We start from the raw sequence: 15,117 nt of genomic DNA on the forward strand, positions 1-15,117 counted from the left end.
GAGGTATAATGAAGTTGCCTTGATGGTGTTGCAGACAGAAAAATGTCGATGGAGTCGGAAATTGGATGAAGGACAAGGTGTGCAGATGTTTCTATCTTGCAATCACTTTGTGCTAGTTGCTCTCCAAGTCCCTCCACAAGTGGCCTACACAAGCAAATATATGCCATATCAATTTCTTTTTGGGAGCCACAAAACGAAACAATGTATTGTTATTTCCTCTTTTGCCAGCTACAGACACTGATTTACACCTTATGGATTATGAGTAAATATGTGTAAATCTCATGCTTGTCAATGGAAATTTATGGAATATTTTATTATGATTCTTACAATAAGAGTACTATCTAACTTCTAATAAACCTTCTCTTCACTCTGGCCATGCGCGTTGCAATCATTACCCGGAGCTTGTCTTGTACATTGTCTAGGAAGTGGTCATATGCATACCTCCACTTCGTCCTAAGCACTAGAGGGCCACAGACTCCCCAAAACCCTATTATGAACCCAAATGCAACAGAAACATAAAACCATGGAAATTGATGCTCCTTCATGTCTGCATCTTGGGTGTTCATCTCATGTGCATCAGTGCCCTTGGTTGTCTGACACTTATTTGGAAGTGGGGCACCACAAAGTTTCAGATTCCCCTCAAACACAGAAGCATCGAAACTTTGGAGCTGAGTGCTTGATGGTATTGGCCCTTCAAGATTATTGTACGAGACGTTGAATTTTGATAGGAAATGAAGACTTGTGAAGGACGCCGGGATTTTTCCAGACAAATGGTTCATGGAGAGATCCAACATCTCCATGTCCTTTAGGTTAGATATCTGGTCTGGAATGTTACCGGAGAAGTTGTTGTTGCTAAGATCCAAAGTTTGGAGGAGCTGCGATAGGCTAATTTCAGAAGGAATGTTCCCATGTAGGTTATTGTTTCGTAGGGATATAGATGCAGCATGGTATAAGTAATTGTACTGTAAAGGTCTTGCGGGATCAACACTGGGGTAGAACATAGGCAGATCAATAGCAGTACGATCTACTTGAGCTGCAGCTTTTTCAGATACCAACATAGGGAGTGTCCACATTTCCTTTGGAAGTTTCCTGAAAGTAGGTTGAATTCCATGCTTATAGAGCGGAGGCTAGGAAGAGTCCCTATCCAACTTGGAATTGAGCCAGTGATTCTGTTGTGATTCAGATCCAAGACCTGTAACTTTTTCAGCTTCGATAGCCATGAAGGAATTATACCACTAAGGTTACATAAACTCAAATCTAAAATTAGAAGATTTTGAAATCCATTAAAAGCCGCCATTTCAACACCGTTTGGCATTTCCTCACCTAAAAAACTGGATGCTAATGATAGGACTGCAAGGCGTTTGCAACCCATCAGTATCCTCATTGCCTCTTTCATATTTGTCAAACGTTTGTTCATACTAAGTGAGAGGAAGGACAGGGATTTCAATGAAAGAATTTCAGGCTGTATTTGAACCTCTAGATTATTGTAGCTCACTCGAATTGCTTTCAAGAACTTGCATGAGTAGATGCTTCTCGGCAAGATACCAGAGAAGTTATTTTTCCGCAAATCAAGTTTACTAAGTTGGCTGAGTTTGGAAAAATTGAGCATGGAGATATCACCTCCCAAGTTGTTGGTTCCCATACGTAGTTCAACGAGGTTTGTGCAATTCATCAGAGATAGGGGCAATGAACCTTCCAGATAGTTGAGATCAAGGAGTATGTGTTTCAACTTTGAGAGCTTCCCAAGATGGAGTGGGAGCACAGCACTCAATTGGTTATAGGAGAGGTCAAGGATTGTGAGGTTGGTGAGTTTGGCAATTCCATCACTCGCTGATCCATTCAATGAATTCAGAGGTAGTGAAATCTCTTCAAGAGTGGTAGAATTAAACGTATCTTCTGGAAGCGATCCTGACAAGTAATTGTGACCAGCACGAAACACCTGCAGTTTGGAACACTTTCCCAATCCAGAAGATATGCTTCCACTGAAATTATTGAAGGAAAAATCAAGGTGTCGCAACGAGGAAGAAGAAGGACGACAAATAGAGGATGGGATAGGACCTGAAAAGGTGTTGTTACTAACATTGAAACTAGTTAAATTCCAAGATTGTTGGAAAAAAGAAGGTGGAACTGCACCATGTAAACGATTGCTGGAAAGATCCACCATCCGAATATGACTGGATGGTAGAGAAGATGGTAACACTCCAAAAAGAAGGTTATAGCTCAAATCTAGGATTTCGAGATAATTCAAGGACAAGAAGAATTCAGTTTGATCTAGAGAACCAGAGAGTGAATTGTGGGAGAGATTCAAGTGAGTGAGATGTATGAGATTTGCAAGCGATGATGAGGGGAAAATACCTCCTTTTAGTTTGAGCCCTTTGGAGGGTAACTGCAAATGAGTGACCCAACCATCTCGAGTACAAGTAATGCCTTCCCAATTGCAACAATCAGCGGAAGTCCAATTCAACTGAGGAGTAGACAGAGTAAGAGCTAAGAACAACAGAGAACTGCGTTCGCTTTGGTTGCAAGCATGAATGTTTTCAAATATGATATTGGAAGAGAATATCAAGAGTAAGAGGAAGAGGAATGCATTAGCCATTTGGTGATAAAGCTGCACTAGCAAGTCTGTTCGTTGTTTAGATCAGATTTGACTCACGTTTGTATTTATATTGAACTAAAATGAGATCGATCAGCATTGCCAAATTAATTGATGACCACATAAGCGGTGATAAGTCCATAACCCAGTCTGACCGGCACTAAGAAAGATAAGCATCATTTTCATATAGCTAGACAAATTATTGAAGATATTTTGTCATGGAATCTATATATCTAAGTATTGTGACAGAGACCTTTCTTTTTCTGATTTTGTTTTAATTTCATATGTCTTTTTCTGATTTTGTTTTAATTTCATATGGCAGCTTGTCTTCCTTTGCTCATATAACTATCTACTGGTCACTGTTCACTTATGGAGTACATAGCCTTAAAATTGAAAAATAAAAAATAAATAAAAGGTATAATTATTATAAGAACGAACTGTGTCATGATCAGCCAAGTTCTACTGACCACATGCATAAGTTCCCAAAAGGATTAGCAAGTCCATAACCCAGTCCGAACGACATTAAGACATATCGGTATCATTTTCATATAGACAAATTATGGAAGATATTTGGCTCATATTTTGTCTTTATACATATACTAACGCTGAGTTCACTGTTTTCAATTGTTCATCAGGGGTGGGAAATGACACAGCTGTCCCTGGCTTTGGGTTTGAATCACAAAATTGCTGCAGGTGTTTTTGGGGAGTCAGAGAATTGCTGTGGGGGGTTTTTGGGGAGAGCATGTACTAAAGATGAGTTGAGATCGGGGGGTGGGAAATGACGTAGCTGTCCCTGCTTTTATTGACGTAGCTTAAATTTATCAACTACGGAATGGTTTTTTTTTTTTTTTTGTCGAGAATCCAGAATCATCGAGAGAGAGAGAGAGAGATCCCTCATCGTTGCAGGTAGAAAGAGAGAGGTATTGAGCTTTGCTGTTTTGTATTGGTTGTGTTTTATTCAAGCTGATTTTCTTGAATTTGTTATGTGTATTCTCCAGTTTTGTAGTGATTGGGTCCAATTTGTGACGAGAAGATTGGGTTGAAAACAAGTGGAACAGGTATGGTATTTGGTTGTATTTTTCTTTCTTTAAGTGATTAGTTGAAAATTGTGTGTGTTCTGATGGGGTTTTAGCTTCAGAGCACAAATATTCTGAGCTTTTGTTCTGGGTCTATTTAATTTGATCGGTTTCTAAGTTGAATTGACAGAGAGTTGGGGTTGATTGGTTTGATTGTCCACTATTTGATTCGAAAGTTTGGTTCTTTTGAGGAATTTGTATTTGATTGATTGCAAACAGAGGTTCTGGGCGGTTGGTTGGGCTGATTGGGGAAAACAGTGGAGCTGCAAACGCCAAAAATCTATACGTGAAGGTAATTTTAAGGCGCAATTGTTTCTGGGTTTGTTTTCTTCTTTTATGAAAAAATCTGCTAATTCTAAAAAGATAAAAGAAACACCAAGCCAAAGGAAGATAAATTTTATAGCTTACAAACTCCTCTACTAGTAATTGTTCAGCATCAATCATAGTTTAAATTTTGATTTGGATTAGTTTATAAATTTATTGGATATTTCTTCTTACCTCCACAGTTAACCTGAAGGTGGATTAGCTTTTGGTTGGCTGGGAGGAGCAGCGCATCTCCCTTGCATGTCCCCTACACTTTGCTCTTTGCTTTATCTAGCAGTTGCAACATTCTTCAATTAGAACTGTTCTGTATGGTGACATGCTAATGAGGCTGTGTTGTTGTGTAATTATGATTGAGCTTCATATCAGAATCTGATATCTGTAGTGTCAATGCTTCTTTAGTTTTATTGTATTCTTATGAAGTGTTTGATTTTGTGGTTGTGATGAATCACAGGGAAGAGTTCCGGAAGACCTTCAAACTAGAGTTTTATGATGCAGACAGATGTTAAGAGATCAAAACTTCCTTCAGATGCAGCTGACATTGTGATGGAAGATGTCCCATTATTGACAAATCTTCTGCAATATCATGATGCTAAGTGATAGGAGCATAATTATGCGATATTAATAACGTTAACCTCTATACTTTCTTTGTTAGTTAGTGTATTTTCTCATTATTTACGTTGTGTACTTGTTTTATAGGTATTTTGAGCAAAGAAGGAGAAAAGAAGTAAAAGAGGGATTGAAAGGCAAAATCGGCAAATCTGCCTGTGCATATCAGTCAACTTCGACAGATCACTGAGACCAGCTCACAATGATCCAGAGGATGATCTTTATATTGATGGAAAGCTTCGGATGTCTAGTTTCCAGATCTTTTTACGGATTGTCAATATCATTTTTCTAGAAGAAGTTATGGCCGATTTAGTACAAGAAGGTCAGGCTGCGCGTGAATCTGAGGTTGGACGGGAATTTATGTTTTGAAGCCCAAATCACACCGAAAAGCCCGAGGACGAGTTTGTGCATCATATTCTGACTTAATGGGCGATGTGAATGGTTGGAATAAGTCATCAAGTTCAAGAGCCAATAGGAAAACTCCACCTAAGCACATGAGCCCTAATTCTTTTAGGTTTTGGATTTCCTACACAACATGAAAGATGAAGGCAACCTCTAAGCATATAAAAGGAGATCAATCTACAGCCCCCACCCTTGCAACTTCTTATTTTTCTCTTTAGCTTGTTTTTGTTTTTCTTTCTATGAGAAACTAACTCTTTAGTTAGGGGGCTGCTTGAAGCCCCAAATCATGATTGTAAACTTATTATGACTTTCAATTAGTTTTGTTTATCTATTGGATGAGAATCTAATTTCTATCTTCACATTGATGATTCCTTTGCATGTTTTCTTTGGTGCGCAACTTAGATTGCATGTTTAGGATTCTATTGCTAAGAATGATCATTGCCTGTGCCTTGTTTCGAGGGTTCCGTTGAGAGTTCTAGAGTAGCAAATTGTCTATAAGGCGAGTGATTAGGTTCCTAGATTAATTGAGACGCGTCATACTCATGATGTCTTGTGATGTCTCGTTTTTCTTAATCTTAATGATTTCTATGTGTTAAATCTAGAGTTGCGTCAACCTAGGTTGCATTTTAGAAAATAGGTTAGGTGTAGAGCGTCTCTCACCTAGCATACAAGTAAGGAAGAACAATAGGTTAATTCAGGCGTTGGGTTAACCTGAGCATCTTCATCCATAGATAAATGAAATTAGGTTGAACATGATTAGTTTAGTTGATTGATTGGTGGTGGATGCAATTCCTCTAACTTGTTTTATCTTTGATTTTCAAAACCTTGAATCAAGTCTTTTTATTTTCGGAGTCATTTAGTGTTTTGTTTTTATTTAATTAGTTCGTCAACCAAAACACCTTTAAAAAATTATCAAACTTTGTCAGTAGTTAGTTTACCATATCTAGAGTCTGTCTGTAAATTTTCATGACATTTAGAATAGTTTAGAGTCGTCTGCCAGTCAGATCTTTCTAACTGAACAGTTTAGGTTTATTTTGTTTTGAGTCTTTAGATTAGTGATTAGACCACAATCTCTTGCGGAAACGATCCCTACTTACCTATACTATTTTCGACATTCTTGTAGGGTTAAGTTATAGGCATTTTTGTGCATCTATTTAGGTGTATAGAAATAGCCTATCACTAAGGTACTTCTATTTTTTTGAGTTTCAAAGTTAATAGCCATCATGAGTAGTTTTTGTGCCATTGAAGATGTGTGCTTTGTTATCGCTATAGGTTTGGAGCATGCTTCTGTATGTTTGACCCGAATTGCTGAATCATTTGCATCATCGCCTGACAATCTTGATGAACTATGTAACTTTTAATTATATTTTTTTTCTCAGCAATCTATTCATATCCATAAATATGTCAACGCTAAATATACCCTGCTTTACATTTCAGGACAAGCTGGTATTTTGCATAACAACGTTAACCAAATTTGTGCCTGAAGATGCATGGTTCTATGCAGCCTGTCCCTCATGCCCAAAGCAAATGAGGAAAAAGCCACGGAGTCAACTACTAATCTGCTGAGATCATGAAATACAGCAGCCACTTTATAGGTAACGCAATCCAAAATTTATTTGATGTCTTCAATTTTGTAACTATCATGAAAGATGGAATGATGAGTGCCTAAGAAAAATGCATAACATTGTTCCTTTACAGTTTGTTTATAAATTTAGCAAGCATAAAGTATAAATTCTACCCCATGGTATCGCGCATCTCATTCCTAGTGGAATCTATAGCCAAGTTTTCTGACATGTGGAAGAAAGATTGATAATGTCAATGTGACCCTCACAAAACGTGATACGTACATGTTGTAGACATGTAAACGACAGCCATACTCCAAAAATATATCTCTTTTACATTCTTTTACTGGAGATTTATTTTTTTATTTAAGGGATGGGTGGTTCTATTCAGACCTCCCAATTTTCTTTTTATACCTCCTCCTTTATTTTTGTCCATCAAATTTCCTAACTTACCCTTATTTTTATTTTACATATTTGAATACTATTTTATCAACCTCCTATTCCATCCATTTATATCTTCAGCTCGAGTTGGTTGTCGGGTACCAAGTTCACCGTAAAGCTTCCGCGCTTTGGTCGGCGGCACAAGACCAGAAACAAATATTCGCAAAGAAAAGAAAGAAAAAAAGAGGAATTAGTTTGAGTTAATTGTTTGGTTGCAAAACAAAGTTTGCATGTTGATAATGAGAATAGAAATTATATTTCTTTAGTAAAGGATTGTATAATACTAATTTTCGCTACCTCCGTTGCGCAGATTTATTCAGAAATAACCCATTGGATTGCCTTTGTTGCTAAATGAAAGATTAATATAAATTAATTCATAGTTCCTTAAGTTTGATAGAGACCGCAGAGAAAACATATTGGATCTGCAAAGAAATAGTGTAAACATATCGCATTGGAACTCTATTGGGATTGCAGATGACAGAACCCGACCCAAGTTTCACCCCGAAACCCGGATAGGAGCCTGTAGGACCCACTTTAAGTGAAATCCTACCCAAAAATTGGCAGAACCTCCCCTAAAATGGGCTACCCAAAAATTCATAAAACCTGGACATGATCACATCTAATCTCACACTCACAGACACAATCCAAGATTTACATTCCAAGTGTATAAGTTACATCCAGAAGGTACGAATTCATCACAACTTCAAAATGATAACAACTTCTCAAGTAATAACATTCTCCAAATTAAAAAGGGTTATCAGAGCAATACTACATAACTAAGCCGATATCATACAAAGTAGGTTAAATATTAACTAAGCGCTGATTCCTATGCCTCGAGTTCCTGAACGCGATCTCGGCCAATCTGAAACCTGGGCATTTGAAACCGAAGGGAAAACATTTAAAATCCGTTAGAGTGAGTGGACAAAACTGAAACAAGTTATGAACAATTAATTGAATGCTTCCCCATTTTCTTGTTAACAAAATCCGGCATGCAGCGAGATTTACAAAACGTTTCCAACTCATTCCTTTTTGAAATATCCTTCTTAAGAAAACTCGTTCGATGACTAGAGAGGATTGCTGTCTAGTCATCTCATGCCATCTAGAGGGGATTGCCGCCCAGGTGACTCATTGGAGGGGACTGCCAACCGGATTTAGGAGGCGGTGGTTAGAGAGGACTGTTGACTAACCACATGTAGTTAGAGGGGATTGCCGACTAACTAACCCATGTCATCGGGAGGGGACTGCCGACCAGATGACTCACCAGAGGGGACTGCCTACCGGGATATAGTCTGGAGGGGACTGCCGACCAGACTATTACCTAGAGGGGATTACCGACTGTACGCATGCGCCGGAAATAGCCTCCTTGCCAATTCATTTCTTTCCACGAAAATCACATTTACTCAAATAATAATCCATTATAAATTTAATATTGTGCTGCATGCATTATTTAAAGAAAATAAAAGTCCACTCACAAGTGAGTCTCGCAGCTAATCCTGCTGCCTGCCCGTGTCCTCCTCGCTCGAGGGCTCAGTACATCCTATAGTAAATGGACATGATATAATTAACCATAATGAGAAAATAATCTCAAAATCAAAACTCATTCCCTCTGGAATTAGTACTCATTACTCATAAATGCTTATAAAAATCTCACACTTCATTTTGGGATTTAAATTCTTCAATACGGAATTTCCTTAACGATTCAACACCCTCACTTAATCTTAAATCTTCACAAGGATTGTTTCTGTAACTTAGCCAATTAAATTCCAATTCCTTAACCATAATTAACCACCAAAATTATAACATAATTCCCTTTTCGAGATTTCCAAATTTTCTCTAAATTTTCCTTTTTGATTCACAATCATCACTCCAATTTCCCAATACAATAATTCAATACCGACTCATCACCATTAGCATTTAACCAAGAGATTTAAACCATAAAATTTATAAACTATGTCCAACATCAAAATTTTAAGCAATTTCAATACCCAAACCACCTCAAATCTAAAACATAACTCAAAGATTAAATTAATATATGGGTTTCGGAGGGCTGACTGAGCCTCCTCACCACCACCACTAGCAGCGGCGCGTGGCTTCACGCACCACCACACCAATCCCCAATTCCGGTCAACCTATCTAGCTCAAATTCATCTCCACAACAAACCCAACAATCTTTATACCTGCAACAACAACCAAAACCAAGTAGAAGGGGTCAAAAATTTTATCCCAAAATCAAGATTTTGTCAGTTACTGTTCACACTCTCAAACACCTTCAATTCTTCCTCCACCGATCATGAGAAGCTGCAAGAGGTTAGGGATGAAAATTAGCTTCGACTCAGCAACAAAAACCCCAAAGAAATCCCGCCGGAAACCGGAGATTGAAGCAATCTCCGATTTTCCCTTTTCCTAGAAATTTCCTCTTCAATTTTTCCACAAATCAAAGCTATCCAATTCAAAAATCTTACCTTAGATGCAAGAGGAGAAAGAGAGGATCCTCAAATGGCCGGTGATGAGGCCGGCGGTGGTGGTTTCACCGGAAATGGGTTCCGGGTCCGAAGAGAAGAAAAAGAGAAAGACGAGGGGGGGGCTAGAGTCGGGTTCTCCCGATTTCACTCTCTCTCTCTCTCACACTTTTTTACCCACCTTCCACTTAAAATATCAACCATGAATAGTAAATTTCCCTTTTGGTCACAACTTTCCCGATATAATTCCGATTTAAACAAACTAGGTGTCCACAAACTCGATTTTTCGTATACTACGACATTCTCAAAGAATTTTCTTAACTCAACGGACAAAGAAAAAGTCAACTCCTTAGTCAATAACGGTAAAGATGTAACTAATAAAAATTTGAAGGAACGGGGCATTACAGCAGACGGCTGAATATTCACTTGTAGTTTTTTTATATATATATATGAGGGCCAAAAGCTTGTATTTTCTATAAGAGGGGTAAAATAGTGATTAAATTTTTACAAAAACTAGAGGAGGTCCAAATAGCAAATTGGGAGGTCTAACTAGACTCACCCATATTGTACATATTTGAGATATTTTATTTAATTTCATCTTATCATCTGAACTAACCTGATAAATTATAAATATCAAAGGAGTGATTGAGGAGACGACGGAATATACCGCGACTTTTGCTCCCCCTCTCTCTCTCTCTGCTAGGGTTAGGGTTTTTTGAGTATTTTTGAGTTGTGCGGCGACCCAACTTCATGGCTGCTGCTATTGCATCCATGACGGCCAGACTAGCGACCAAACTGTCGCTCAGAGAAGGAGAAGAACCAGTGGACTTGGGGAATCTCAGGGTTCCGGGGAAGGAATTTTTGGCTCGCAACTTTTACTTGGTGGGCAGATTGAACACTTGTAGGGCAGTGGTGATGGAGTCTTTCAAGAGTGCTGTGCGGTCAATGTGGAGGCTGTCAGGGACAGTGGAGGTCCAACCACGGGGTGAACGGTTTCTGTTTACGTTCACTCATGAAAGGGATGTTGCTCGTGTGAAAAAGGGTGGTCCGTGGGGCTTTCAGCACGCTATGATCCTTCTGAACTACTATGATGGCTTCTCAGAGATCTCTGCCGTGAAGCTGGATTTTGTTTGGATCTGGGCTACACTGCAGGGCATCCCTCCAGGTATTTTGACGGAACGTACCGTCTGGTTGGTTGGGGGGACGATTGGAGAGGTTCTGGAGGTGGATCGGTTGGCGCTGCGCATGAGTGAAGCTCGTGTCCAGCTTGTTCTCTCCATCAATGATCTGGTAAGGCTGGACCGCAGGGTTAGGGTTTCTTCTATTGACGTCCTAACCCTTCGTTTTAAGTATGAAAGGCTCCTAGGTCAGTGTCGCTCTTGTTCTCTGCTCAATCATGGTGGGCAGCGATGCCCTAGGGAGGAGGAATCAGAGACTGATATTGTGGTGGAGACAGGGTCACAGCCGGCGACGGGGTCGATCATTCCAGCCATTGTCTTTAGGGCAAACACCCAACCAACTATTTCTCCTTCACTTCTCTCTGCTTTCAGGGTTCTCTGCTCAATCATGGTGGTCAGCAATGCCCTAGGGAGGAGGAATCGGAGACTGATATTGTGGTGGAGACAGGGTCACAGCCGGCGACGGGGTCGATCATTCCAGCCATTGTCTTTAGGGCAAACACCCAACCAACTATTTCTCCTTCACTTCTCTCTGCTTTCAGGGTTCCTAGCATGATGAAGAAGAAATCCGTGCATATTCGATCGCTTCCGAAACTTGTTACGAGCTCTGGGACTGAGGGCACTTCTGCTTCTACACCGATGGTAGGGGTACGTCGTCCCAGGGAGGAGGAGGCTTCAGAGGAAGGCAAGCGCGCTAAACATAGCTTGGATCTTGTTCCGACTAACCTGCAGCCAGAAAATCTGGGTTTCGAACTTTCTCTTGAAGGTCTGGTTGAAGTGACAGTGACTCAAGCTCCCAAGGTCTACAAGAAGAAGGGTAGGCCTTGGGGACAGCGCAACAAGGTAAAAACTTCGAAGGCAGCATCCATTTGTGGTGGTTCTGTGGCCATGATGTCGGGGTCTGTTGCTGAAGGGGCTGATGGTATACATGGGGTGCAGGATGGGCAGGATTCAGTGCCCATTTCCCAGTCTGGGTAGGAGGTGATTCCTGGGTCATCTAGGGTGTGATGTGTCATGCTTGGTGATGGAGACGTACACCAGAAGGGTCTTAGGCGTCAAAGTGATCAAGGAAGTGTCTCACGCTAGATGGCGTAGGTCTTCGTAGTTTTTGTAGTTTTTTATTGCTTTGGCTAGTAGTTTTCTTTTTGGACTTTTAGTTTTTTTGGATTTCCTTTTGGTTTTAGCACTCTTATGAGCATGTATTGTAATATGAGTACCCTTCATGCTTGACCGAGCGAGGTCGTCATGATTTCTATCAATGAATTAGCCTTCCGTTGCCCTCAAAAAAATTATAAATATCAAAGAAATCAGCTAAATCGGTAGCCAACCACTTAAAAATAAAGTAACGAGGGTTTAGCTAGACTTCAAATTGAATTTGAATGGGGTCTTATTTAGCTAGACTTCAAACTTTCAAATTGCCTCAATGCAAATTATTTAGATCTATTTCTATGTATCATACTATCATTTGGATATTGGATGACCAAGACGGAGCCAAATTTTGATTTTAGCGAAATTTAATTGACTGAAAAAAAAAATCTTTTATTACACCATATATGCTCTCTATTGGAAATTTCCCTCCAACAAGGAGTACCTACCAGCAAAGAAACAATTTTCTTCCCATCTTTACCCTTCCCTACTCATCTAAATTACTTCGCTTCTGTTCCCCTGTTCTTCCCAAAGTCAATTCCCACCTCTCGTCTTCGGGTAAAGCTATGGTATGTTAACATTTCTCATACATAAACTATTTTTACCCCTCTAAGGACTCATGTTATCACTTTGAGGACTAATATTACTATTTTCAGAACTCATATGGTAAACTAAGAAAATTTCCCACTTTAAGGACCCATGTTACCATTTTAAGGACTAATATTACTATTTTGAGGACTCATGTAGTATAAGAAAATTTACCACTTTAAGGACTCATGTTACTACTTTGAGGACTAATATTACTATTTTGAGAACTCATTTTACCACTTTTAATGTAATTGTTTGCATGTCATACGTTAACACATCGTAGAATTTTCCCTCGTCTTCTCCTATAGCTCGTCATCAATGGCCTCGTCCATCATCCAAATTTCTCTCTACCTTCTACTCCTATCCCTCTTCTCAGAAACCCAATTATCTCAATCCCTCAGAGACCTCAAACCCAACCCCAACGGCCCATCCACCTCGCTCCAATCAATCACAGACGTCCATGACCTCCTCCCCAAGTATGGCCTCCCAAAGGGTCTGTTACCCAACAACGTAAGATCCTACACTCTCTCCGACGATGGAACCTTCGAGATCCATCTCGAAAACCCATGTTATGTTCACTTTGATCAGTTGGTGTACTACAACAAGAACATCAAAGGGAAGCTGAGTTTCGGCTCTGTTTCCGATGTGTCGGGGATTCAAGCCAAGAAGCTATTTATTTGGGTTTCCGTTACGGGGATGCATATGGAACAAGGGTCTGATTCAGTTGAGTTTTACGTTGGGGCTCTGTCCGAGAAATTGCCTGCTAAACAGTTCGAGGATGTTCCTGTATGTAAGAGCAAGGCTTGCCGAGGAGGAGCTAGTGTTGAGTCAATGTGAGGTAAATTTGGATTTTTTACTTCGAAAGAAAAATAATGCCTTTGCTGTTTTAGTGTGAATTATATGGGAAAGACTGGATTTTGTGTTTCTGAGATTTCTAATTTTACTTTGAAGAAACCACAGCCAACATTTACTTTTACTTCAAGTTAAAGACTGAGTTTCTTTTTGTAGAAAATTTGTTATTGTACATTAAGAATGAGCTTGGGTTTTAATTATGTCCATATTCTGTTAGTTAAGAACTTTGAAAGTTTGAAAAAATCTGGTTTTCTGAGTGATTGAACTTGAATGTGGAATATGTTTATGCCATTTGTGTTGATAACCAAATCAAAGTATCAAACAAAGGAAAAGGAAGATAATGTTTTTTTTTTAGGTTATTTAGAGCAACAATTGCAGGACCAAGAGATTCTTGTAGTCATTTTAAATTTTTAATAGGAGAATTCTGATGAATTATTTGCTAAAATCATCTTGTTGAACCTATGTTATGTCTTTCCTTTCCATATTTCTGAGGTTATGATGAAAAGAAGTTTTTCCATTTTCCTTTCCAATCAAAAACTTGTTTGCTTTGATAAAGATAATGTCTGTGAGAAGTTTGTAGTGTTTTACTCCAACCCTGCATGTCTGAAGGTTTGGAATCTCAAGTTTCGTACTTGCATCATGTATGTCTGTGTGCATTTTTTTATGAAGGCCATAGAAAGGCACTTGACCTATGTATTGAAACGGTTGCTTGAATAGTCGAATCCTATTTCACTTGGTATCACACTTTCACTCGGTCTATGATCTAATTCTTGAGGCCAATGCTCATATGGGTGGGTTCAGGGTTAGGAGGATAGTTATCAGCCCCATTTTTACCCTCCAAAGATAAAAAAGTTATCAGCCCCATCTTGTGCCCTGTCTAGGAAGTTTAGGTGATTAGTGAAATTATATCTGGTGTGTCGTTATGCTCTTTGTACTATTAGTCATTGTTTCTCTAAATTAATTGTTTAGTAAAGAATGAAATTGCAATTTCCTTTGTCCTTTTTAAGCAAGATAAAGTGGAGCAGATATTCTTATTAAAAAATAATAATAATAATAATAATCAACAGTAATTTAAGCTGATAGTCTTATCACAAAAAATAAAATAAAAAAATGATGCCAATAGTTCTTGAAATTGTTATTTGTCATTGATCCTTTATTAAACACTGAGCAGACAATTCTGAGTTAATAAACTTTGGCAGCAGGCATAATCAGCAAATTCTTCAAGGGTTCATATTCATATTTAGATAGGAATGCCTTTGAAGTGAAACCAAGACCAAATTTGCAATTTTTAAGCTCTAAACCTTCTATATCGTGTTGCTATTTGCTGTGAGTAGAAGGCTCTTGCATGAACACCCAGCTTCTTAGCCGAATGTTTTCTGTTTGAAGAAAATTCTTTAACCCAAATTTACACCGGAGAATATGTTCCCATTTAAAAGTTAAAAGTGCTTCTTCTTTTTTCTTTTTTTTTGGCTCCTATCATCTTCCTTTGTGTGATTAGGCTTGAATGAATTATGCTAATCTTTGGTGGACTAATGTAGTTTCCTTAATGGTGTTGCAGGTAGAAAGAACTAAATGGAGTTGGCATTGGAAGAAGAATAAAATGTGCAAATGTTTCTATCTGTTGCAAGAATTTTATGCTTGTTTCTCTCAAGTTCTGTCCACACAAGTGGCCTACAGAAGCAAATGTATGTGCATATGAATTTCTTGTTAGTTGCCACAAAAAGAAATAAAATAATGTATTGTTATTTCCTCTATGTGCCAACTACAGGCACTGATCTACACCGAATGAATTATAAGTAAATATATGTGAAAATTTCATGCTTGTCAATGAAAATTTGTGGGAGTGTTTTATTATGATTATTACAATAGGAGTAGTAGAGTACTATGTCT

At 38.8% G+C, this 15,117-nt stretch overlaps 1 protein-coding gene and 2 long non-coding RNA genes across 6 annotated transcripts; 2 read left to right on the top strand and 1 right to left on the bottom strand.

Moving 5' to 3' along the window:
• Positions 1-341: 341 nt before the first annotated feature.
• On the bottom strand, positions 342-2,596 carry LOC112164411 (tyrosine-sulfated glycopeptide receptor 1). Its single transcript, XM_024300605.1, has 2 exons — positions 1,200-2,596; positions 342-1,089 (listed from the first exon to the last, which is right to left on the bottom strand). Exons 1-2 carry the CDS (start codon positions 2,594-2,596, stop codon positions 342-344), a joined length of 2,145 nt encoding a protein of 714 aa, XP_024156373.1.
• An 858-nt stretch (positions 2,597-3,454) lies between these two features.
• Positions 3,455-4,796, top strand: LOC112167908. Of its 4 annotated transcripts, XR_005800773.1 has the most exons (4): positions 3,456-3,499; positions 3,592-3,651; positions 3,889-3,961; positions 4,445-4,796. It is a non-coding gene; the product is annotated as an uncharacterized LOC112167908 (long non-coding RNA). The 4 variants fall into 4 exon arrangements; XR_005800771.1 differs by having other exon boundaries at positions 3,455-3,499; positions 3,592-3,961; XR_005800772.1 differs by adding an exon at positions 4,176-4,299 and having other exon boundaries at positions 3,466-3,961.
• Positions 4,797-12,766: 7,970 nt separating this feature from the next.
• LOC112165350 lies at positions 12,767-15,095 on the top strand. The gene is made up of 2 exons (XR_002922807.2): positions 12,767-13,213; positions 14,786-15,095. It is a non-coding gene; the product is annotated as an uncharacterized LOC112165350 (long non-coding RNA).
• Positions 15,096-15,117: the final 22 nt, after the last annotated feature.

This window comes from Rosa chinensis, chromosome 5 (assembly GCF_002994745.2).
Source record: "Rosa chinensis cultivar Old Blush chromosome 5, RchiOBHm-V2, whole genome shotgun sequence".
Classification (NCBI taxonomy): Eukaryota; Viridiplantae; Streptophyta; class Magnoliopsida; order Rosales; family Rosaceae; genus Rosa; species Rosa chinensis.